Source organism: Mugil cephalus, chromosome 10, assembly GCF_022458985.1.
Source record: "Mugil cephalus isolate CIBA_MC_2020 chromosome 10, CIBA_Mcephalus_1.1, whole genome shotgun sequence".
Lineage (NCBI taxonomy): Eukaryota > Metazoa > Chordata > Actinopteri > Mugiliformes > Mugilidae > Mugil > Mugil cephalus.
In genome coordinates this window covers 13,927-39,006 of record NC_061779.1, presented here as the reverse complement: position 1 = coordinate 39,006, position 25,080 = coordinate 13,927, and the positions used below count along the sequence as shown (strand labels likewise).

The 25,080-nt window shown below is 41.7% G+C and overlaps 1 protein-coding gene across 3 annotated transcripts; it reads right to left on the bottom strand.

Moving 5' to 3' along the window:
• Positions 1-3: 3 nt before the first annotated feature.
• lamb4 (laminin, beta 4) lies at positions 4-23,618 on the bottom strand. 3 transcript variants are annotated; one of them, XM_047597500.1, is made up of 34 exons: positions 23,483-23,618; positions 22,941-23,107; positions 22,198-22,333; positions 22,021-22,094; positions 19,797-19,985; positions 19,424-19,487; positions 18,569-18,783; positions 18,270-18,390; positions 17,896-18,084; positions 17,493-17,648; positions 17,141-17,244; positions 16,600-16,679; positions 14,429-14,591; positions 14,276-14,344; positions 13,992-14,180; positions 13,629-13,741; positions 11,606-11,717; positions 11,244-11,415; positions 10,433-10,576; positions 10,113-10,344; positions 9,189-9,346; positions 8,723-8,947; positions 8,382-8,599; positions 8,025-8,121; positions 7,580-7,949; positions 7,251-7,414; positions 6,890-7,092; positions 5,264-5,455; positions 4,243-4,387; positions 3,782-3,989; positions 3,568-3,703; positions 3,307-3,474; positions 3,076-3,229; positions 4-489 (listed from the first exon to the last, which is right to left on the bottom strand). In XM_047597500.1, the coding sequence occupies exons 1-34, from the start codon at positions 23,502-23,504 to the stop codon at positions 356-358; spliced, it is 5,283 nt and encodes a 1,760-aa protein (XP_047453456.1). In that variant the 5' UTR covers positions 23,505-23,618; the 3' UTR covers positions 4-355. The 3 variants fall into 3 exon arrangements, with proteins under 3 accessions (XP_047453456.1, XP_047453457.1, XP_047453458.1); XM_047597501.1 differs by having other exon boundaries at positions 11,606-11,714; XM_047597502.1 differs by lacking the exons at positions 22,021-22,094; positions 22,198-22,333; positions 22,941-23,107; positions 23,483-23,618 and adding an exon at positions 20,713-21,942.
• Between the last annotated feature and the right edge of the window lie 1,462 nt (positions 23,619-25,080).

Sequence of the window (25,080 nt, the reverse complement as noted above, 5' to 3'; positions counted from 1 at the left end):
AGACAGGAAATGTAACATGAGATTTATTAAACAGAAAAGACCACATCAATAGATAGATTCTGTCCCTCTTCATGATTCTGTGTTTAGATGTTCAGTTACAAGATAGATAGATAGATAGATAGATAGATAGATAGACAGATGGATAGATAGATGTTTTATTAATCCCAAACTGGGAAATTTCATATAGACGTTATCAGTTATCACAGAGTCTCATTTTCACCCATCACAACCTTTTTACAGTATTTTTTCTGATTAAAAATCCAGACAGACAGTTACTTAGCGTCCTACAGCCTCAACTTTCAGAATAATAAAAGCCAGAAGAGTACATACATGCAGGACAATGTTCTGTTTATTGTCAACAGCGGGAGTAACTTTCCGCCTTCATGGAGATGTTCTTTTGAAGTGAATCCACAGTCTCCAACAACTGGGACACTTCAGCTGCTTTCTGGTTTTTCCTCTGCAGCAGCTGCAGAATCTTCTGCTCCATATCTGACACAAACACAGTAACAGGGTTAGAGTTAGGGATGTGAAACCGGCAGCAAACTTCCATCTGAGGCACCCAACACAAACTTGTTTGATCCACACAACTCTGAACACATGTTTTCTCCCAGGAGTCAGAGTCTACCAACGTAACTGATCATTTTTCTCAGTGGCTTTTAGGTCAAGGACTCAACCGAAGCAATTGTTGGACATAGAAATGTCCAGAGATCAATCCTGGTAGCTGACAGAAACTCTAGGAGGACATTTAACCAGTTACTACATCCAAGGATTCAATTAATTCTTTGAGCAGCAATGATAAACACTGTGTGAACACAGAGATTATATTATAAATGTGTCTGTAACTCTCTGATCAGACCACGCATCAACATCTACGGGCCTGTTCAGACCTGCTTAAAGATCCAATCTGGGTTATTTCATCACAACATGACAAGTGTCGAGCTTCAGGCACGTGTGTGTTCAGACCTGGGATTATTTCTATGTATGCAAACAAACAGACAGACAGATAGACAGATCAGAATCAGAATCAGAATCAGAATCAGAAAAAAAAGTTATTCATCCCCGGAGGGCAATTAGGAGGGCGAAGAGTGGTACATAAAATAAGAGCAGGAGAATAAAATAACAAAAAGAATAAAAGTCACAAAAGTGGGCAAAAAAACAGCATATTATGTACAATGGCAGGCCTGCTGCAAGTAACAGAAGAGAGAGATGAATCGTGGAAAATAATATAAAGGCCAATATGTAAAAAGTGTAAAACAGCAGATAAAGTATGAAAGTGACATTGTAATATTGCACATGAGGACATGTGATATTGCACTTGAGTGTAGCACAAGAAGATTTGAGTTATTGTGACCGTCGTATAGTTCTTAGAGTTCAGGAGGAGAATAACATTGGGAACAAAGGTTGCTCTCCTCCTCTGGGTCTTAGAAGCCGGGGATCGGAACCTGCGACCAGACGCCAGCAGCTCAAACGCTGGAAACAGATCATGGGTTGAGTCCTTGAGAATTCGACGAGCCAGGCCGCTAACCTGCTGCTCCTACACAGAGCTCAGTGAGCAGGGAGTCCAAGAATCTTAGAACACACCTTCACAATGATATGCAGCCGGTTCCTATCCTGTACAGTTACAGAGTGATACCACTCTTTCAATGAATGTGTAATAGAATGTCAGCAAGATGTTCTTACAGACAGAAAAAGAGTTCAGTTTCCTTAGTAGGTACATTGTCTGGTGGCTCTTCCTCAGGATGCCTTCGGTGTTGGAAGAGAACCTCCGCTGGCCATCCAGGATGGTTCTGAGGTATCTGTATTCCCCAACTGACTCGACCAGAGAACCGTGGATCATAGTGGTGACAGCTGCTGCCGGTTCCCTTTGGCTGCTGGAGAAGGTCTCCACCATCTCCTTAGTTCTGCTGACATTCAGGTCCAGGCACGAAGAGTCACAGTCTACAAACTGCTGTAGAGCGGGTCCATGGTGGAGGGAGGGACCGGACAGGAGGGACAGGAGAACGTCGTCAGCAAACTTCACCAGGTGACAGTTGGGGTGTGTTGATCTGCACTCGTCGTGTACAGGATGAAGAGCAGCGGAGAAAGCACACAGCCTTGTGGGGAGCCAGTGGAGGTGAAGAGGAGATCAGACAGGTTATTGTTAATCCGGACTCACTGGGTCCAGTTAGTCAGAAAGTCCAGGATCCAGAGGATGAGCTGCTCAGGTTGAAGTTCCGCTGGAGTCTCTCTGCCAGGATGTGCGATTAATGGTGTTAAAGGCCGAGGAGAAGTCAGCAAACAGGAGTCTGGTGGAGCTGTGGGGAAGTTCCAGGTGTTTGTGGATAATGTGGATGATGAAGGCTTTGGCATCGTCGACACCTAGATAGATCGATCTAATGGATCTCTACCGCTGCTTATATTCATGGGTTAATATTTATTGATCTCCTCCCTGACGTTAGTTAGACCTGAACTAAACTCAGACTATAACTCAGCCCTGGAAGTTTCTAGTTATAAAGTTATAAAAGCAAAGACACGGGTCCTCATACATTGACACAACAGCATCATTAATTAAAACAGAATCACACTTGTGTACTCATATTAAATACTTAAATACACAAATTCTTACTTAGTTTTGTTTATTTTTTAGTTAGATAACAGCTCCAAAGACAGAATAATATGCAAACGCTGTGTTTTATTACCTTGGTTGTGATCCTGTTTGGTTTTCTTTGTGTTTCTGTTCTGAAATGTTCAAGCTTTACTTTCTATGTTTCCCCCTCTTTGATTGGTTGATTAGTTGCTCCAACTTATTATCATTTTATTTTTTAGACGATCATTTCTAATAGTGGTTGTGTTTTTGTTTTTTTTCTGAATGTATGAGTCAAACATCTGGACACAGGTGATCCAGACCACCTCCCCATGTGGTCAGAGTTCATGTCTCTCTCATTTCAGTGCATCCTTTGGATGTTTACACTAGTCTTTTACGTGATCAGATCTTCCAGACTGGATCTCAGTGCGAGGTCTGAACAGGCCCTGTAAAACCTGAACCCTAAACATGCTACTGCTCGTAATACTTCAACATTAAAACTCCAGAACTACCTTGTATCTGTCTGAATTTGTCCTCCACTTGTCTTTTCATGTTCTCGGCCTCCTTCACAGTGTTCTTCAGTTCATCTGCAGCTTCACCATCAACCGTTTGATTCAAATGTTTCTGCTTCAACACCTCAAACAGCTTCTTCACATCATTTAGTTCCTGTTGGAAATTCAATCAAGAGTTTAGCAACTGCACTCAATGATGCTACTAGTTTCTGTTTTCTCTTTTAGGTTTACCGTCTGTGAATCCGTGGTGCTGTTTAAAGCAGTGTCTGCAGCCTTCAGGACCTCCATGGCCATTTCTCTGTTCTGTTCAGTTTTCATTTTCACGGCCTCAATCTCTTTAAGCAGATCTACGGAGGAGTTCATCAACTTCCCCTCAATGTTGTCCAGTTTGTTTTCGGTCTGAAACAGAGCAAACCTCATCATCATCATCATCATCATCAGGCCGTGTCAACCTCTGACATGTCGTGTGTATATGTATTGTTTATATGTTACATCTTGGACTTTTTCTTTGGTTTCATCTCTGTCTCTGCTGGCCATCTCCAAGTTGTCGTTGGCTTTGTCCTGAGCTTCTCCTGCTTCATAAATGTTCCTGCTGATCTCGGTCCCGTCTATGTCCTTCGTCCGAGCTCTAAACACAAAAACCAGATTCTTGTTGTCACATACTCTGATAATATTTGGCATATTTATAATAATATTTGGCACTGACTGGAGTTCACGAGCGCTCTTCAGGAGGGATTCTGCTGTCTTGGCTTGTTCCTCCAGCTTGTCCAGGTCTTCCTTGAATTTGGTGGAGTTGTTCAACAGATTATTGATGTCACTGATCATTGATCGGATCTGATCAGGTGACAGTGGCAGCTGAATGTTCAGAACCAATTGGGCCATTCTGTCAACGTCCTCTGGAGAAACCATGTCATCTGTCAGAATGAGTGAATCATGAATATGATGAATGTTGAGGATGGTTTCACACATAAAGCACATGATGCTTAGAGAAAGAATTCTGATTCAGAATTAGATGAATATTTTATTTTCTGTTATATAGCAGCTTGTTGTTCATCGAACATTCACTGTCTTATTTGTCATAAAGCTTTCTTGCCATATCTTCCTGTCAAGTTATTGTTAAAGACTAATTCTGTCTATACTCTTTTACATGTGAGAGCAATCACTGACCTGTCAGGTAGAGTTTGACCCTCTGGATGAGCTCCTTGGTTTTATTTTTCTCTCTCTCAAAGGATATTGTGTTGTTGTTGAGCTGCTCCTGCAGCTTTTTGGCCTGATCTTTGCTGTACTGAGCTGCTTGTTTGGCTTCATTGATCTGACACAGAATAAAGACTTTTAGCATTTAGAACTCACAATATAGAGCTTCTGTTATTTAGTCTGTTAATTCATACAGTTGAGGTTGACAAAATAACAGAAAATTAAAGTACCGTAAACCTTTCAAGTCTCTCTTCAAGAAGGCAGTTAAAATCTTAGACAGGAAATCTCTTCACTTTCATTACTGTAATATCCTAAAAAGTATAATATTCTTGACCTAGGCAGCTATCAGATCTTTAAGGATACTTGTCTCATCTTCAAAGTTTTAAATGCTCTTGCCCCTCGACCTCTGAATGAACTCATCCAGAGAAAAAAACATTGAAGGACAAAGAACGAGAGCTCTAACTAGAGGTGACTCTAATGTACCGAGGTGGTTTTATTGGTAAGAGGTACACACAACTGGAACAAGTTACCACCACACATCCGGAACAGCAACAACTACTTGTCCGTGTCTGGTTCTGTAATTGTCTTTTGTATGAATGTTGTTCTAAAGTATCTTTGTTTGTGTTGTGTAGCTGCCTTGGGACTACAGCTAAAAATTAGCATCTGTGCTAAGACCAGTGCATTTACACTGTGGACTAACGCATCAATGTTGATTAATGTACATTGTCCCAATTCAATAAACTAATAGTGTGTAGTGTAGAAACACCAGGCAGAATAATGAGTTACTCTTCAACAGAAACACATTCATCATCCTACAAAATAAGATCAACATCTGAAACAGTTTAAGACAAAAACTTGTAACATGGATCCTGATTATATATTGATAGGGTTAACCAACCATCCCTTTGACTGAAGTTTGCAAACAATGACTCCTAAAAGTAATCACTCCTAATGATCAAACTTAGCAACACCAGTCATCTCAGTGTGAACTTGCCTTGTTTGTGGAGTCCTCCAGTCTTGAGGGGAGTGTGCTGAGTTGGTCTTTTAATCTTTCTGCAGTCTCTAAAGCTTTCTCACTTTCAGGAAAAACTCCATCACAGTTTGGACCACCACACTGAATTTTTCCCAGACCACAAAGAGCTCCACCACATATGGTGCAGTCGTCCAGACCTGGTCCTCCACAAATCTGCATCAGAGCACAACACGCTGCTTGAAGAAGTCATTTACCTGACAGGGGTTAACATCTGCACTTCATGATATATATAATATCAGCACATTTGGGCAACTGTCTGATTATATTTGAGTCATGTGAATCTAATTTTCCTGCCCTACTTGAGGCTGGTTTGGTTGACACAGTTGGTCACACTTTTGGTTGAGTTGAGTTCTCCATACATGAGGCTGACTGGAAAATAACTGCACCTCATCAGGAACATGTTTGACAATAAATATTTATGAAGTATTTGCATAAAGTTATTTTGCCTTAACATCGTGATAAAAGTCACACAAGTACGTAGACAAAGGGGACACAATCAAATACATGAATCAGAACTATGATGTTAAACTGGTCCAGTGTTGATCATGTCATGTCATCAAGTCGTTGTGTCCAGTGTGTGAGTCTGTGAGCTCTTTGGAACTAAATGTTTGTGGTAAAAGCTGATCAGTTGGAGGACTTTGATCCCATTCTTCAGAACAGAACCACTTCAGTTCTGAGATGTTGGTGGTTTCCTCTCATCAGCTGATTCGTCATGATTTGATATGTGGGTGGCAGCATGATTCTAAATGACTTGCACAAATATGATATGGTATAGGTAAAACACAAATCAGCGTATTGGCTTCAACAGTACAACATTTCTACTGGATGAAGGTCAGGACTTTGACTTGTTCCTCAACATTCATCTGGTTCTTCTGGAGAACCACTGGTGTTCTTGGGCTCCTTGTCTTCCTCCATGACCCAGTTTCTCTTCACATTCAGCTCATGGACTCATATCCTGACATTTTCTTTTAGAGTTCACTGGTAGAATTAAGTCTTGTTTAACTTATGACCCTGGAGGTGCATTCGACACCTCACTGATAAGAAATATTGGCAACTTGTTAGGAGTTCTGTTAACCTGCCGAGTATCAATCATCCAAACAAACCATTGGACTAACTAGACACTCAAAACATGAATAAGAACACACCAAACATCACTGATCACTGAAACATCTGAAAGAACGTGTTATTCTAACAGTCCTCATGTGTGTCTTCATTTAATGAATTAATTAATATTCATGTGTCTGCTGTGTGTAAATCTAAGATCAAACCTTCAGAGAAACTATTACTCTCAAAATCTAACAGAGAACGAACCTCTTTGTAGATCTGAGGGGCTATTTTAGTTTGACTTTACATTCTTTCGCTTGGTTCAGAAAGAACTTCTTAATCTCGACAGCCTTCAGTTTATATTCATCTCTAATCGCCCTTTACATGTTGAGCTGCTGCACCAAAACAGCAGCTATATGACTCGCAGCTTTACACCAGGTAAATATGGAGCTCTTTAGTCTGCTAGTCAACAGCTTTACCAGCTGTTACACCACTGTTCTGGTTGAAACCTTGTTACAGGTGCATGACATATTGTACCCTCACCTTCTGGGTCAGGCTAACCACGCTTAGCTCTTTGACCTTCTTCTCCAGCGGTGCCTGATCTCTTTTGGTGTTGCACATGCTCAGTCTGCGTTTGACTTCCTGTCTGGTGTCCATGGAGTCCTCTACAGCTTTGTTGGCACTTCTCACCCTCTTCTCATCCAACATGAAAGCTTTATGTAGTTTCTGGATATCATGCAGGAGCTCTACAACAGGTTCAAAGACGACGTGGTTTGTGTTCAACTAATCTGGAGGTTATCTAACATCAGAGACTATAAAGATAAAGATGACCTGAATTTAGGTGACAATCAACTGAGTCCTTATATAAAATAAAACCTGTAGCATGTAATACACATCTCTGTACCTTCCGGTGGCTGTTGTTCGTTGTCGAATGAGTCGCTTATGACTTTCTTCTTCAGGTTGTCGAGAAGCTTCTTGAACTCCAGATGAATGTTGTTGATTTCAGCGTCAAGAAGCGACGATGGATCGATAAGGATCAGTTTTGGATCAATGGAAGTTTTCAGCTTCCTGTGAAGAAAAACAAGGTTTGATCACAGAGTTTGACTTTACCTAGTGATAAGACGAAACAACGCTGAAAACCTACATGAATAAAACTGGACAATGTATTTTTATAACGTTTATTCCTGTGAGATGATAAAACTAGTGGATCTTTCTTAGTTAACACAACCTTACCCGATTTTCAAACTAATTTTCTCCACGTTTGGCACCATTGCTGTGGAATGTGCAGTCAGGTTGGTGAGGCCATCCAGCTTAGAGCGTATCTCCAGGATTCGTTGCAGGTAGCCACTGTCTGTGGGCTGCAGGTCGCCACTGTGACGAGGGATGAAGGTTTTCATCCTCTGGGCAGCTCGCTGGACATCAGTGACGTTCTTAGTCCAGAGGTTGTTGCAAGGGTGGCACTCTTTACAGGCTGGAAATGTTGAGTCATAGCCGGTGGCACACTCATCACAGAATATACCAGTAACTCCAACCCGACAGATACACTCTCCTGTTTCTGGGTCACATGATGGGCGTTCAGTTCCTTCCAGGTTACAGTCACAAGCTGAGAACAGTTCAAAGAGAAACAAGCTGCAGTTGTGTTGCAGAAAAAAAATAAATATCAGAGCTTTTCACTTACACACACACTGCAGGTCTGGATTGCCGAAATGATTTTCTCCACATTCGTCACACTGTCTTCCTCCAAACTCAGGACGGCATGGACACTGTCCCGTGACCTGAATGCACCACAACTTCTGTCATTGTCAATCATTCATCTATATGGTCACTAATCTTTGCATTAAATTGAACCCTGTTCTTTGAATGTATGAACTTTCAAACATTTTACAGCAGATTTCATTTTAAATGGAACATGGTCACCACCCTCTGTTGTCCCTGTGATTCCGTTGTGCGGAATGAGGTTAATTACACTGAAACACTGTGTCCACGAGGAAACAATAAATAAACAGGACAGTGTCTGTGGTTGTGGAGGTCTTGCCTTGTTGCAGATGTTTGAGAAAGAGTTAACAGGATCACAGCTGCAGGGCTGACACCCTGATGCTCCATCCAGGTTCCAGTATCCGTCTTCACATTCATCACAGAGGTCTCCCACTACCCCCATTCTGCAGGGACACTGTCCTGTCCTTGGATTGCAGGAGCAGGGACCCCCAAGAGGACACTGAGTTACTTGTGTCCCCCGTCGGTCACAGGAGCATTCTGGGAATAATGCAAGTTGAGCTTTGGTTCGTGACCAAGTCTGAACTTAGAGACAGAGTGAGGAACTCAGGAGCTAGGGTGGGTGTGAATTCATGATTTAATGTTAGTGTTTGCCATACATACCTTTGCAGTCTTGGACCAGGGCATTGCCATAGTAACCAGCTTTGCAGTTTTGGCACTGTGGTCCCATGGTATTGTGAAGGCAACGCAGACATTGACCTGTGGTGCTGTCGCAGGCGTTGGGATCATCAGGATCGATGTTGCTGTTGCAGGGACACTTCCTGCAGTGGGAACCCGGCAACACAAGGTCGCCATAGAAACCAGGACTGCATCTGTCGCAGTGTGGCCCTGAGTTCATCACAGTCAGTTTAACAGTTGCTGTTTTCACATTTAATAACAAGTTTATCATTTCTCTCTTCATGGTATGAAATAATGTGCTGCTCTCTAGTGGCAGTGAAGTGAAACACAACGGATAAAACCACTGCTGAGAAACCCGCCGTCCCCTGACAACAAATCAGAAGCTTTGAAATGTCTGTTCACATCACATACATTTGTGAACTGAAGCTAAGGACAGGACCTGAGTTCATACCTGTGTGACCCTCCCGACAGTTACAGGTCAGACTGAGTGACTGTGGGTCCTGTTGACAGGACGTAGCAAATAAACGTCCACTGCTCAGAACATCTGGACACAGGCAGGGCTGACAGGGCTGTCTGGAGATGGGGTTACCATAGTAACCCTCCACACACCTGCATCAGCAATACACCTGTGTCACAACGTTAAGCTTTTCTACACATCTATACCTATAGGGTCTATATTATGTATATTTATTTCATGTTGGTGTTTAATAAATATCTTATTAAATATTTACAACAAACCACATATTAAAAGTAACAGGGCGTTACAGTAACTTATTATATGAAATAATTACAATACAAAGTAAAGATTAACCCTAAAATTAGACAAAGAGAATCCAGTCAAACACAGAACTGGTCCCGTGTTGATCATGTTGTTGAGTCCTTGGGTCCAGTGTGTGCTGTAAGCTCCTTTTAACTTAATGTTTGTGGTAACAGCTGATCAGTGTCTATAGCAACTTGGAGGAATTTGATCCCATTCCTCTGAACAGAACCACTTCAGTTCTGAGAAGTTGGTTGTTTCCTTCAGGTCCTTCCACAACATTATAAAAAATATTGAAGATTTATGTTGTGTTTATCATCACTTCCAGAAATATACAGAGGTGTGAATTATTGTTTCTTGTGGTCCCACTACGCTACATATACTGTATGCTGACCAGACACACAGAATAACTACTGGAAGTGCAACTACTGCTGCACTAGAGTAGCCTAACATTTCTGTTTCATGTGTTTCTTTGGGTTCTTTTTCTACTTTTATGAAGAAATGTAGAAAATTCTGAGAGGGAAAAACTTTAAGCAGCTCATACTAACCAGTCACAGACATACAGTACATTTATAATTATATTAAATGTTGGTTATACTTCTAATAAACATATCTGACCTGTCACAGTGTGGTCCAGTGGTGTGGTCCCTGCAATCCAGACACTCTCCAGTTTCCTGGTCACACAGCTCAGACAGTCCATTACATTCACAAGGCCGACAGAAGGGGAATCCCCAGGTTCCTGGATGACAGCGGTCACAGCTTCGACCAGTAACCTCCGAACGACAAACACACTGACCTCTGATCTGATCACACAGCTCCGACACTGAGCCACGTGGGTCACACTCACATCCTGTCACAACAGACGAGAACAATTAATTCTTCAAACATTTGTCCTAAAAAAGAGAAAAAGGATTTTCACTTCAGAGTGATCTTCTTACTTTTACAGCCGTCAGGTCCGAAGCCAAATGTCAGCGGTGCACAGCTGTCACAGCAACGACCAATCACACTGGGCTTACACTGACAGAACCCGCCCAGTTTACTGCAGTCTGGTCCGAGAGAACCAGTCACATTACACCTGCAAGCTGACAACAGGTGAAACGTGAAGATAAACATGGGAGTAAAGGCTTAAGGTTCAGTGTTCTCTGTGTGGTGGGGGTTAGACATGTATTGTTCAGTCTGTCTGTGACTGGATGTTTAGATGAATCTGGTTGCATATTTCCCTCCACATTCTTCTTCCCTTCCTGTCAGAGGATCAGAGTCACTGTAGTTGGTGTTCAGTATTTAAAATCGGAATCCTGACTTTTTTCGACGTTATAGACTTTCCCCACACTAACAATCATTGCTTGCATCCATCCATGGATGCGTTGCATCTAAGAGCTGAGGCTGTTTTTAAATCTGTCATGTTTTCTCCTCATCTTCTGGAGTGATGGGATATCACCAGAAGACCGCCAGCTTCATGTCTATGTTTTTCAATCTGTAAAAGCTGCACCACAGTCAACATATTATAATTAATTCATTTTAATAATAAAAACAAACTCCCTGACATTAACCAACTAAGCATCCTGTGCTCAGCTCTGGCTAATTTAAAGAAATGCAAAGAGCAGAATAATAATGAGACTAGATTATTGTTCAACACTGAGACTGCGTAGACAGGTATGTGTCAGTCTGATCTATTACTGAGCAGCCGAACAGAGAGAATAGATTCTCTATGTGGAATTAGATGTTTAGGATTTTAACTAAACTACTTACGAACTGCTCCATTGTGGATTTGAGCTGCGAGGCTTTTGATGAGGCCCTCACAGACTTCTGGGACCGTCTCCTGGGAGCCGCCCAATCCAACACAGTGAAAGCGGCGGAAAGAGTCCAAGTTGCTTTGGGAGCAGAAGTCTTGACCCGATACTATGCTGGGAACCAGACCCATCTGAGAAAACAAACAACAACAACAACAAAAAAAAAAAAACGCTGAAATTCACCGGAGAAGGTGGTTTCTGTCAGAATTTACGAAAATCAACAGACAGGATCGCTGTCAGTGTGGAGACATAGAAACACCAACACCTGAACTGTGATTGAACAGTGATGGCTTTTAATCACTCAGATGAAGACTTCCTCACCGAGTCGATCAGGATGTAGGATCCATCAGATGTCGTCTGTGTGTGAAACACGATGTCCACAAAGTACCGACCTCCTGCATTCAGACACAGCGGAGAGTCCAGAAAAACTCTTCTGACACAAGGGAAAGACAACAGTGAATGAAGTTAATAGAAGAATACAAGAAACCGGTGTCCGGGGGCGAAGGAGGGGGAGGGGGGCACTGTTGAAGAATGTGTTAAGCTCGTTCGCACACTCCAGATTTCCTTCAGACAGCCTGTCTCTCAACTACAACAACTACAACAGAGCGGATTTAGGCTTTTAGTCAGAAGAACTACTGTTGTCAAGTTGAGACAACTTATTGCTCATTGCAACAGAGTAACAAGAGTTACAACAACTTCAACTTGAAAAAAGCGCGGAAACTCATTAAAAACTACAATAATCAGTTCAGGTCACTTCAGAAAAGAAGTCAAAAAGGACATTTCAGCCAACACGCATGCGCCCGCAATGTGGCGTCACACGCAGTGTTCAACTCTTAAAATCCGAGATCACCACAGGTTTTTCCTCAGCGCGAAGTCATCCAAATAAGTACATCTAAAATTATTTTACCAAAGTCAGTTTATCTGTAGGCAATGTGTACGATTCATTAAATGGCTCTCCATCTCAAACAGTCCGCCAACACAACCTGGGATGAATATTTCATGTTTATTTCCTTGTCGGAAATACGTTGGAATGTAGCGCCAGCTAGCCAGAGCTGGCAGAGTGAAAGCAAGTATTTCAGTAGGGTGATCAATTTTCCTTCGACATCTCTTTTTTTGAGATCTGAAAATGTGTCTGTGTGGAATTTCAAAACTACTTCGAACTATGACGCCCCCCCAATGTCTCCACCTTGACTCTCCTGCCGCCGGATCTGCAACGAGGTTGGCTCAGGAGGATGTTTCTGCATTTGGGCCTTAAGTATTCTCATTTTTTTTTTTTTTTCCTTTTTTCCATCGGACTAAGTACTAAGAGGAAGAAATGTACTGCCCCGGGTCACAACTGTTTTTTTGTTTGGAGGAGGAGGAGGACACAGGAGGAGGAGGACACAGGAGGAGGAGGAGGAGACAGAAGGTCCTGGGCAACACTGCCTGCAACTTTAATTTGTATTTTATGTTCTAGAGTTTTTTTCTCCCTCAAAGGAAGAGTGCTCTTCATTTTATGTATTTTACTGTTATTTTACTGCTATTTATTATTAATAAACTTCCTTATTGAACTGTGTGTTGTATCATTTATGTATTTCATATTGAGCCAACTCGATTCACATTTGCAGGAACTTGAAAAAATACATTCAACCAGTGTCTTTAAATGATCTCAAATAATATTTTTTAGTCCAATTTACTTGATAGAGAAAATTGAGTCAGTTGACTGCATTTTGTAGTGTAATTAACTTGTGTAATTAACTTTACACGATAAGATGACTGAACTTAACTCAGTCAAAGCAAGAAGATGACTAGATTTAGTTAAGTTGAGTCAACTACTTTTTTTAACAGTGCATTTGTCATCACGTTGATATACAACATACGCAATGCGCATCGTCATCAAAAAGCGTCTGTCTCACGTGACGCGTATTTAACAGTGCTTGTGCGTAACAAAATGTACCAAGCCCGTCCCCCTTTGCACTTACACTAGCCATAGAGTCCAGACTTTAGGGGGCAAGCGTGGCTGGGTATGGAACTATTGCCTAGTGTAAGTGCGCCCTAAAAGACCCAGCATGGCACCTGGCTGATCTGTTGAAGCTTAGTCTTGTTTTTTAGAGGCAACACGGTTATCATGAATGTAATGAACATTACCTGTGTCTAAAATGTTAAGATGCATTGGTTGGCTTGTCTCATCCATTCATATCATTTACTTTGCTCCTTAGACTTGTAACTTCTGGCTTCATTAAACATCTGGCAGAAAGGTTCTGTTGTCTCTAAAACTTAGACTGTTTCTTTGATCTTTTCTTTTGACACCAGAACAGCCGTGGGACGTAGAAATCATCTCTTGTGTTTACTGACATCGTCTCACCTCGACTGTCCAGGAAGAGCCACGGTTGTACTTCCTGCTGGGTTGACGCTGCAGTGTTCATCGCCTGGAGACAGCGTGATGCTACTGACTGAAGCCAGCCAATCAGATGGAGTCTGCAAAGGAAGATACAAGAAGTTAATCTTAACTCATAATTAGTTAATTATGTTATACAGTATTACTAATGTATCAGTATGTAAAATAAATATCTCTCCTTGAAAACTTGTCACAAACAGTCTAGGCTAAACTTTAAACTTTCATTTATGTTGTTACTCTTTTAATGTTGTTTTTAACTCTATTTTTTGGACAGTTTTACAGTTTCAGATTATTTCATTAATTCACTGTCAGATCCAGGACTAGGTTCACCTCTGGTTCATAGTTGATCACCAGCTGATATTCCATTGAAGAGGGGAGGTTGTCCACAGTGAATCTAAGCCCTGCACCCTCCAACACTCTCACCAATCCCATGCCCGTCCAGGTGACTGGAGGGTCAGTTGACCTGTGACGGGGGATGAGCTGCAGGGCGTGACCTGGGTCTAGAGGGATAACGCTCTGCTGTAGAACCCAAACACACAGCAGTGGTATTTAGACACAGGAAGTTGATCTGATTGGCTGGACTGAAAGAGATTGTAACAGGAAACGGATACCACCTGTCCCTGTCGTCGCTGTCGAGCAAGGCGACGCGTCTGTCCATCCCTAACCCCTCGGCCATTAGCGAACTTGAAATCAAAGTGGAAGAAGAGAGTTGAGCTGAGGATACGGCAGTAAATACCCGGTGACATTCTATCGAGGATGCTACACACCAGGGAAGACGATGAAGAGTCTCCTCCTGCCAGTGGGGCGGCGAGCTCTGCCTCATACAGGAAGTAGTTCAGCGAGGGCAGGAAGTGACCAGGGGCGGGGTCAGTGCACCGCCGACCAATCATGTTGGGTAAACAGTGACACTGTCCATCCTCTGGAGAACACCTGAACACATAAGACATGAACACCTTCTCAGTTTGTGCTTCTTCAAATAAAGTTAAAATATCTGTTTCCTTTTTACTCTGTTTTTCTTTATTTGATAAGAGGATAATCCAAAAGGCGTCGAATAAGGAAACTGGACTTGTGTAATTTTCTTGAAAACATTTCGCCACTCATCTGAGTAGCTTCTTCAGTTCTGATAGACTAGTGGGAAGTTTAAATAGGAAAACTCTGTGAAGTTCAAATTTATTTGAACAGAAACTGGTGCAACTATTTCCATAAAGGCTGAGTACTCACCTGTTAAGAGGGGAACTGTGTGCCTGGGCTACTTACCCTATGAATAGAGCTCTAACGAAGCTATTGTCAGTGGGAGCCTGGAGGCTCAAGGTGCTGAAACTTCTTGGGGATACAAGTCAAAACTGAATTATAAATATATGGCAGATTAAATCTCAGTCCACCTCCTCTGTTTAGAGAAGGTTTTTCCACTTTGACATAGATGGCTTCCTTTACTCCTCTCTCAAACCATCTGTCCTCTCTGGCCAGGACTTTGACGTCTGTATCTTCAAAGGAGTGTCCTTTGTCCTTCAGGTGGATACACACTAAATATTAGACATCTGATGGACGTACAGATCATGTCTATATTGCGTCAGTCGGTCCAAGATCCATTTTGGACCTTTACACAACGTGCAAACAAGGTTTTTGGACGTCTAATCACGACTGTATTTGGTCTGCAATATGCAGTTGAACATCACAACATTGGGCTATGTCACGTTTTTGAACGTCTGAGCCAGGTGTAATAAACGCCATTGTGATTGGTTGAAACATTGCGTCATCATTACATACATCCTAGGAGCTCCGATTGGGCCAGGTGTTAAAATGCCCGCTAGGCTCTGTGCCATGCTCTCTGCACCGTCGACCAAGGGGAACACGAGGTCTTTGGCGGTTGGATAGTTCGACTGTGTGCGCTTGATAGGACCCAGAGGGAGTGTGTGAGACTCTACAGGCAGATACACTTTGTTAGCATTTACATCCTCCAGTGAACAACTTCAAGGAAACAACACTGACGAGAAACACCATGCGATGACACGATCCATACTGCTATGCAACTGACCAAACAACCATATCCGACACTGTTTTGCCAACTATTTTTGTATATTTTTTCATAATGCTAATTCTGTAATTTTTTTGATTAAACTTTTATTTTTATTTTACTTTAATCTAATCTCATTTTATTTTATCTTTCTTGTGTTTACTTTTATATGCAACAAAGCTACGGTGATGTTCTTCCTCCTGCTGTACTCCTCAACCTTGTTTTTTTTGGGCTATTAACCACTGTGCTCGGTGCTGGAGGTTCTGATGACTCCTAGTTTGTGTCCCAGGGGGTGGTGGGAATCAAATAATAAATGCTAGTCAGTGTGAGTGGGTTTCCTATAAACTTCAGTGTTGAGGCTGGGTCTTCAACATGCACCAAACCAAAAAGACCAAACACTGCTGATGTCCTCCCTCCCTCCCACTTAATGTTGCTGTCCACTGCATTGATGTGCTGTGTGAAAGATTCCACCTCCTCTGTCCTGATTTTGACCCAGGTGTCGCCCACATACCTGTACCAGTGGGTGGGGGTGGAACCTGCAAAGGTTCTCAGGGCTCTGGTCTCTACTTCCTCCATGTAGAGATCGGCCACGATCGATGACACTGGGGTCCCCAGTTACCCACAGACCTTTCCTACTTTAACCTCAATTTCCCACTAGTCTCTCAGAACTGAAGAAACTGCTCTGATGAAGGTCTTCAAGAAAATTCTACAAGTCCAGTTGCCTTTATTCAATGCCTTCTGGATTACCATGACCTGGATGACTGAGAACCTTCACAGACATATTGATAAGAGAATGTAAACACTGAGATGTCTGAATCTGTGGTTCTCGGCTCAGTGGCTAAAGCTGACATTTCCATAATTATTTATTCATCCTCTTTATTTCAGAAAAATGGTGGATATTGTAGAAGTAGAATAATCTCGTACGTGGTGCCGTGAGCTCCGCCGATATCACAGTTACAGGAGGTACACCTGAGAAAAGAGTTTCCTAAACCCCAGAAACCTGCCTGGACACAAAACACAGACATGAACACACATATGAACATTCACTCAACACTTGGAGTTAAACCCTGGTTCAGGTTGTCATCGCTGTTATTTCACAAAGTAAAAAAAGTTTGTGGCCTTGTCCTCCTCAGCTGGAGATTTCTCTCTTTCTCTTGTGTTTGATTGGAGGAGTGGAGTCAGATGTGTGTGTGGCCTTGCCAGTTTCAGCTATTGTCTACAACACATATTAATGTTTCCTACAGATCCTGTCTTCCTCTGGCTAAATCTGTCCTCTGGACATTCATTCTACTTGGAGAAACATTCATCGCCTAACCTAGCCTAGCCTATTTACTTTAAATAAACGCTTGTTAATTAACTGTGTGTGTAACAGCTGCTTTGTCATTATATTTCTATAATGTTTATCTCTGGGGAACTTCAATCTTCTTGTCCTTTTATTGTTTTCATTAACAAAGACTGAACTCACCCCACACTGATCACAGTGCAGTCCGGATGCCCAGCGCTCGCATTCACAGCTTCCTGTCAGCGGATCACATGACCCCACACTTCCCAAGGCATGGCACTGGCACGCTGACATGACACACACAATATGACATGACACAACACAACACAATATGACATGATACAATACAACACAACACAACATGATAAATGTGTCACGACCAACATGACAGAACACGACACGACAAACAGGAGACATGACATCAGCCTCAGACCAGCATCAACACGTCTTCAACATGTTTCTCCTTGTATTTGTTTCGTGAACTTGAACATTAAACATGAAAAGGTCAAAGGTCAAACTGAGTATTTCTTGTCACCTTGGCAACCGTCAGGGTTGTCTGGGGTCAGACTGAAAAAACCTGGTCTGCAGCGATCACAGCGTTGTCCTTCGACGTTTCCTTTACAGACACACTGACCGGTCCGCGAGTCACAGGGACCGGCTTCACGAGAACCAGCCGGGTCACAGTCACAAGCTGGAACACCACAGTCTCATCATCTTCATCATCATCTTCATCACCATCTTCATCATCATCATCATCATCATCATCATCATCATCACCATCACCATCATCATCATCTTCATCTTCACCATCATCATCATCATCACCATCACCATCACCATCTTCATCACCATCACCATCATCATCTTCATCATCATCATCATCACCATCATCATCACCATCACCATCACCATCATCGTGTGTATCCATGGAAACCTACGTCTGCAGGCCTGTGGGTCGTCCTTTGCTCTCTGTGGGTCCTGGTAGTAAAAAGGTCGACACCGTTCACAATGAGGTCCGGTCCGGTCATGACGGCAGTCGTCACAAATGCCACCGCTGACGCCGCCAGATGCGTCATAATGGGCGGCATCGAAGTGACATGAGTCTGAGTGGCCATGACAGTTACACCCTGAGAGACGAAAGTGAAATTTATACTAATTAAAAATCAACAAATGAAAACTATGAATAAAGTAAAAGTGTAGATACTGAATATGAAAAAAAAAACTTATTATATTTGACTAGTTAGACAAAAACGGGAGTCCTGGTTGTTTTTGTTATATATAAATGGAAAGTCATTCATTTAATTTAATTTACTCCTGCATATGTCGGCTGTGTTTTCTCCTCCAGGCCTCCAGGGGGAGTCGTGATGAAAGTCCTGACATCTCTCACAGTTCTCTCCTGCTGTGTTGTGCTGACAAACACATCGACCATGAACCTGAAAACAGAAAATATTTTTACCTGAAATCTCGTGAAATTATCTGGATCTCCGTCCAGCTGAGTCTCAGCTGTGTGTCTGGGACTCGATGTCCTCAGTTCACATGTAAAGGAAAGTGGACATCAGGAAAACACATCACGCTGCTATTGAAACACCAGAGAGCCATTCTGGTCCTTACCATGCCAGGCTCTGGGAAGACGTCCCCTCGTCCTCCCTGTGCAGGTGTACACCTGCTGGCATGTCCGTTACAGAAGCAGCTTCCTCGGACCACCATGTTGTACAGAGAGTAGTAATATTTATCCTGAGGGTTCCTGCGTCTCCGACTCAGTAGAGTGTCGCCGAGTGTGAAGAGATCAGTGAAGTTCACCCGAATATTAGTCAAAGTGATCAGATCTGAGGACAACCACAAAAGTAAAGTTTTCAGAATCAAAATAAATAAAAAGTGGTTAGTGCTAAGATAATAAGTACAAGTACAAGTATCTTTATAACAGTTGAGATGTACAGTAATACATTTAACAAATATAACAAAAATGTAAAATAGCAGATTCAGTACAGCAATAAATAACATGCAGCATTAAAAGATTTAAAAAGGCAAATGAAAACAAAACCAGTACAATGGGCAGCAAATCTGTCAATGACACTGTGATATTGTAAACCCTTAGAGGTGAGCTCTCCATGGCCTTGATCACCGAACCCTAACCTTAAACCTAACCCATATAAGCCCATCTAATCCTAACCCTTTATCACCGAACCCTAACCCTAAACCTAACCCATATAACCCCATCTAATCCTAAACCTTTATCAACTAACCCTAACCCAACCTAACCCATATAACCCCATCTAATCCTAAACCTTTATCAACTAACCCTAACCCAACCTAACCCATATAACCCCATCTAATCCTAAACCTTTATCAACTAACCCTAACCCAACCTAACCCGAACAAAGAGTTGTTTACTTTAGCTTGTTGTGCAACTAAAAGGTTTATTTACACCATGATGTCAGTGAATGTTGATCCTGTCTAAAACCTCACCTTGGATGTTGGGAGCGTAGGGGTTTTCTATTTCAAAGATAGGGTCCAGAGCTTTAAGCACAACCTACAAACATCATAGAACTTCATCTGAATGGGAAACTCATCAACACATTGAAACAGACAAAAAACGAGAACTAATTTTCACACAGTGTCGCCTCAGTTTTATTCATCGTGGAAACTTCAACCATAGAATTTCTTTCATTGGACACATTCAGCATGTCAATGTGTCCACTTCCTTCTCTTAAAAAAATATATAAAATAATATGATTGTGTGATTTGTCTATGTGGAGGGTGTGCTGTTGTAGTGTGTGTGTTCATACGTTCATGTGTGTGCTTTGTAAATAAATAAATTTAGATGAAGTCAGTGTCTCACCTCTCCATCGGTGGATGGTTCTGATCCAGAGTATCTGCTGTCACAGACCACGTCATCGATGCTGTCGGCCGGTTTATCTGACACCAGAGGGAAATAAAGTGAACAATCTTCTGCAAAGTAACGAAAAACTTTCCAGGTTCTTCCGAAATCCTTTGAACGTTCCACCAACATGGCCGCCGGCCGGAAACTCTGCAGAGAGAAGAAACAGGCAGGCAATGGAGTCACAGTGTAAACTTGAACCATATTCTCTCGACATGTCCAGTATAAATAAAACTGACTTGATTTGCCTTGCTTAAATATCAAACCAGTCTCTAATGACACACTCTTGGCAGACGGACAGTTTTGTTAAACTTGGTGGTCTGATCCATTGAACCTATTGAAGACAATTTAAACAAATTGAGGTTTTTCTGGTCCTCTCCTGGCTGTCAGAGAGTCACCCTAAATTACCTGTATTAGCCGGATTTAATTCAAAACATCAACCAATACCGCACACTGTGGTGGTTTTAATCTTATTTAGTTATTTAATTTAGTTATTATTTAGAGATGTTATTAGATTTATTTATTGGTTAAATTATTTATATAGTCTACCTGGGGTGCCAGTCAGGTGGTAACCTGACAATAATAGTTTCTTTTTAATTTCTTTTTAAATCAAAACCCACACAGAGGATGTTCAAGTATGAAACTTAACAACCAAGAAAACCGACAATGAATCCCAACATGTTCTTTGCAGGTGCATAAAATAGGTCCACAACAACAAAATAAAATAAAATAAAATAAAATATAACAATCAACAAAAAATGCTTTCAATTATCAGCAATATTTCAGTCTTTACTCAACAAAACATTCCCTCTTCAGAGTCCAAACCCAACTGATTTAGTTTGTTCTTTTTGTTTTAATAGGAAAGTTATGTACTCACAGCTGGCACCTTTAGAGTTCTCTCAGTCAATGTGAGTCTGTCAGTCAGAAGTCATAACCACGGTAAGAAATCGACAAGGGCTTACACGAGCTCGACTTTTCTCTAACCACAGTGTGTGGAGCTACCGAGCGATCGCTGCTTCGTCCAACCCAAAACTGATGAAGTGAGCGCTCCCATTATACTCTCACAGGTGCGTCTCGTAATGAGCGTAGCGTCATGCTCTGCAGTCAGCGCGATTCCGACGAAGGGATTGTTACAACACGCATCCATAATTATTACAATGGATAATTAAAGAATTCATATTTTTACACATGCATACCCTAAATCATAAGTGTAAATAAAATCATCTGTTTTGAATTTAATACAAATAATATTGTACCCTCAAAGAAACGACGTGATGTCACGTGTAGCGTTGGCGTAGCAGTAGAGCTAAGGGGAATAAGCTAAATTCACTGGCACCCAAATGAAACACATAAATTAGTTACTTTTCAGTCTAACTACTTAGTCTATGTCTGGTTGGTAAGCCAGGACCTGTTTGTCAGTCTGGAAGCTGAAGTACCCGAGAACCTTGGCCCTGATTTTCTCCACCACTTTCTGTGGTATAGCCCATTCTATTCCACACTGGGTACAAATGTTCTTGTACGCCAGCCACTTGGTTGTCCCTCTCCCTGTATCCTGACCTGGCTAGCGTCTTACACCGCTGCTACTATGTGCTGGACTGTCTCAGGACCATCTTTGTATAGTCTGACCCTTGGGTCTGGTCTACTCTGGTAGATCTTGGCCTCTATGACTCTAGTACTTAGGGCCTGTACTTGTGCTGCCATTATCAGTGTCTCTGTGCTGTCAGTCAGTCCAGTATTTTCCAGTCATTGGTAGGTGTTCTTGATATCAGCCACGTCTTCAGTTTGACGCTTCATGGCGTGTAGGGGCTTGTCCCTCCAGGTTGTCTGCTCCTCTTCCTCTGCACGCTCATTGAGTTTCTGTTGTCTGAGACATTCTCTTAGCACCTCATCCTTTGGGGGCATTTTCTTGATGTACTCTTGGATTTTCAATGTTTCATCCTGGACCTTGACCTTGATGCTCACTAGTCCTCAGCCTGCTATTTGGGGTGAAAGCCTCTGTGCATGGTGAATGATCACAATAGTATATTTGTATTCACAAAGATAAGAGCCCTGACTCAGCTGGGTTCAGTTTTCAATCCACCCGATATGAGACCTAATATTTGGATGCAATTAATCAGCCAATCTTAGTAAGTCAGTGACAATTAGTCTGATCAGCTGTGAATTAAACCAGAATGTTTAGTCTTACCTTGAAGGTGAGGACCAGGTGACTGAACTGGAAGACCGTCTCCAGATCTAGCTGGATGCTGACGCGATGAATTCCTGCAGATAAATCAGTAAAGAAGAAGAGTTCTTGTTCTGTGTTCTGTTACTAGTGATGGGCTTCTGACTGGACAGATTGTACATTATGATGTGTTAAACTTGCCGTTCTCAGACTGCCACCACTTCATCTTTCTTTCAGGTTCAAATGTTGTGATGATATTTTCGATACGGTGACTGTTTGGGTTGCTATAACGACTATAGGGAAGCCTGGAGTCACATATGAAACATTTCTGCTCCTCCTGATGAATGAAGACAAATTCAACCCAACTGATCAATAGTCATCACAAATTGTTCCTCTACTCTGACTTTTAATTGAAAGTCATTGATTATTGGTTTAAAACACAAAAACTGAATTCAAACCTTTTCCTGTGCAGTTTCAAGGAATTTAAGGAAACTAACAGATATGTATTTAATGGAACATTTCAGAAATGATACAGAACCAACGTCAAGACTGAAGGAGGAAAAAAAGAAGGCAAATCCAATAAAGAGGAGACGAAGTAGAACAGATCCTCAGGGTGTAGAGACCAGCGTCAGAATTAACAGATCAGAACATGTTCCAGTATGAAAGTCAGAGGACGAGCCAGAAATATGTCAGTCACACAAACTGAGTTCAAATGCATCGTATTCACGCAGTTAATCCCCTTTCCTAACCCTAACTTCAGGGAATGTAACTGCGAAAAGAAATGTTTATTATCTGAGCAAAACTCACCTAAAACTAATACTACTCAAGCCTATAATACTAGTGTATGAAAATATATAATAAGGATAAAACTTATTCAGCTATTACAGTTTGATCCCACGTTTATTTGTCTATACTCAGTCTGTCCAATGTTCAGCCTGTCTAACCTCCAGGTATCCGAGGATGCAGTAGTTCTGAGGCCCATCCAGACCACAGGTGGACGAGGCTGAGAGTTGAGCTGCCCGACCCACCATTAAGTCTCCTAGCTGGGGATTACAAGAGCTACCAGTGCACTGGTCCTGGGAGTCCTGGAGTCTAACAGCTGGGAGAAAAACTGAAAAAAGCATAAGGAGAAATTAGTATGAAGACAAATGACAAAAGAGTTAAAACAGTGAGAAAGAAAACAACAGACAAGTGGAAAAATTCTTCTTCAGATTTCAACAAAAGCACAAGTGATCACATGTCTGAAAATGTTCGTCTGTTCATCCAGAACAGAGATGACACCAAATATCTTCAGTCTAATTCTACGTGCAGCAACAATGCACCCAACCGCAGTGGCAATTGTTTATATACTCTGCTTCTTCTGCTTTGGCTTAGATTTAGGCCCAGGACTAGGTTTGGGGTCAGGGCAAGGTTTAGGGTAAGTGGTTATGAGTACTTTTCTCCAGCAGATTGGAAGGGTAAGACAGTTTCTCTCGCCTGAACTCACTGATGAAGAAGATGCAGATCATGTTGTGTTGACAGAAGTCACATATGCCTGTTGGCCACTGGTTAAGCCTGGTTGTTGAAGGACTTTGTAGATGATTCTTCTACTTACTCTGGTGGAGAACAAAAAGAGGTTAATCTAACACACACTAAAATGACTCTGACTGAGCTAAACTGTGACTAAAAACTCATTATATATGAGGAAACATGGTTTAGTGACAAATTTGATGATGACCAGGGACACAGATTCTGTTTCAATAACATTAACACTTATACTCATTTTAAGAAAGAAAACCTAGGTACAAAAGTGCCCTCTACAAATTAGCCATAAAAGTAGCATATTTTAATATTTTTTATTTTTACATAAATATTCTAATCCACTTCAGCCCTAATCATAAATGCCAATTGTGTGATTAAAGAACCCCCCTCTGGGTTTAGAATGAACCCATCAGATGAATGTGTGCTCAACCAGCAGTAAACTATAAGCCCTGAAGGGGCTTCTGAACTTCACCAGGAATGTTTGAGCCTCCATGGTAATTGTGAGTATTTACTGAACACTGGTGTGTCTCTGCATGAATGCCAAGTACAAACTGTTCTAAAACCAACATTTAAAACAATACACAGAGCTGTATGTGTTAATGACAGGCTCTGAGAAACTCTCTGCGAGCAGAGTTTTATGGCGGCTCTACCTTATATGCTTTTTATGGAGAGAAGTTAATTCTTTTAATGTAAACAATTCCTTCTGTTCATGCTCTGAGACTAAGCCTGTGAAGTGAATGTTGTTCTAGCTTTAGGTAAGAGTTCTTATTTTTTTCAACTGAAGAGTGTCGTATTTCTGACATTACTTCCGGTCTAACACGTTATCCAAAGTGTCTTCCAGTAATGAAAGGAGGTTTATAATTGATTCTGTGTTTGGTCCATAAAGTAATAAAGTAAATAAGTACATAAAACAAAAGCTTCAGGACCTGCTTGACCTTTCTTGAAGATGCTCCATCATCAGCTTCTTCAGCTATAAATGACTGGTGGGAGTTCAGGGGGGTTAGGGGTTAGAATTCAAACCTAACACTCCTTGAAAGTAATCATTGATCGTCCCTCTACTGAAACCCTGAAGTCATTGTCTGCACCAGTACCATCTTAATCTACAGCTGCAGAATGAAACTGATACTCTGAGAAGCAGTGATGTTCTCTCCAGATGCAGCAGTAAAATGAGTGGTTTTAATGATGTGACATAATAGGTCCATAGTCTAAGCTATTAGAACTACTCGTAATGAATGTACTGTACTACTAAAGTTGTTCTCTGAACCAACCAGTCCCCAGCTCCCTTCATTTAACGGAGTTGCTCTGCCATCTATCAATTCATCCTGGTTGTCCATGGGTGAAACACCTTAGGTTGATACAGCACTTGAATAAATTCTGCAGTTTTACGACTTTATAACCTTTCCTTATTTAAGAGCTATATAAGAGCTGTTCATTCCTTACCAGGTATTTTTTTTTTTTTTTTTTTAGAGGAGAACTGCTCCTTCGGAATAAACTTCTTGTTGCCAACCAGACACAGAATGTAATTAGAAACTGAACTCCTTGCAAGAATATTCAAACTTAATG

Excerpts from the sequence above, each read along its gene's own strand:
- lamb4 (XM_047597500.1), bottom strand. The coding sequence starts at position 23,504 with ATGATCTGCATCTTCTTCATCA. Across the intron at positions 4,388-5,263 it reads TGGAGGACTCCACAAACAAG|ATCAATGAAGCCAAACAAGC; the intron begins GCAAGTTCACAC and ends ATTCTGTGTCAG. Across the intron at positions 3,475-3,567 it reads CCAAAGAAAAAGTCCAAGAT|ACCGAAAACAAACTGGACAA; the intron begins GTAACATATAAA and ends GCTCTGTTTCAG.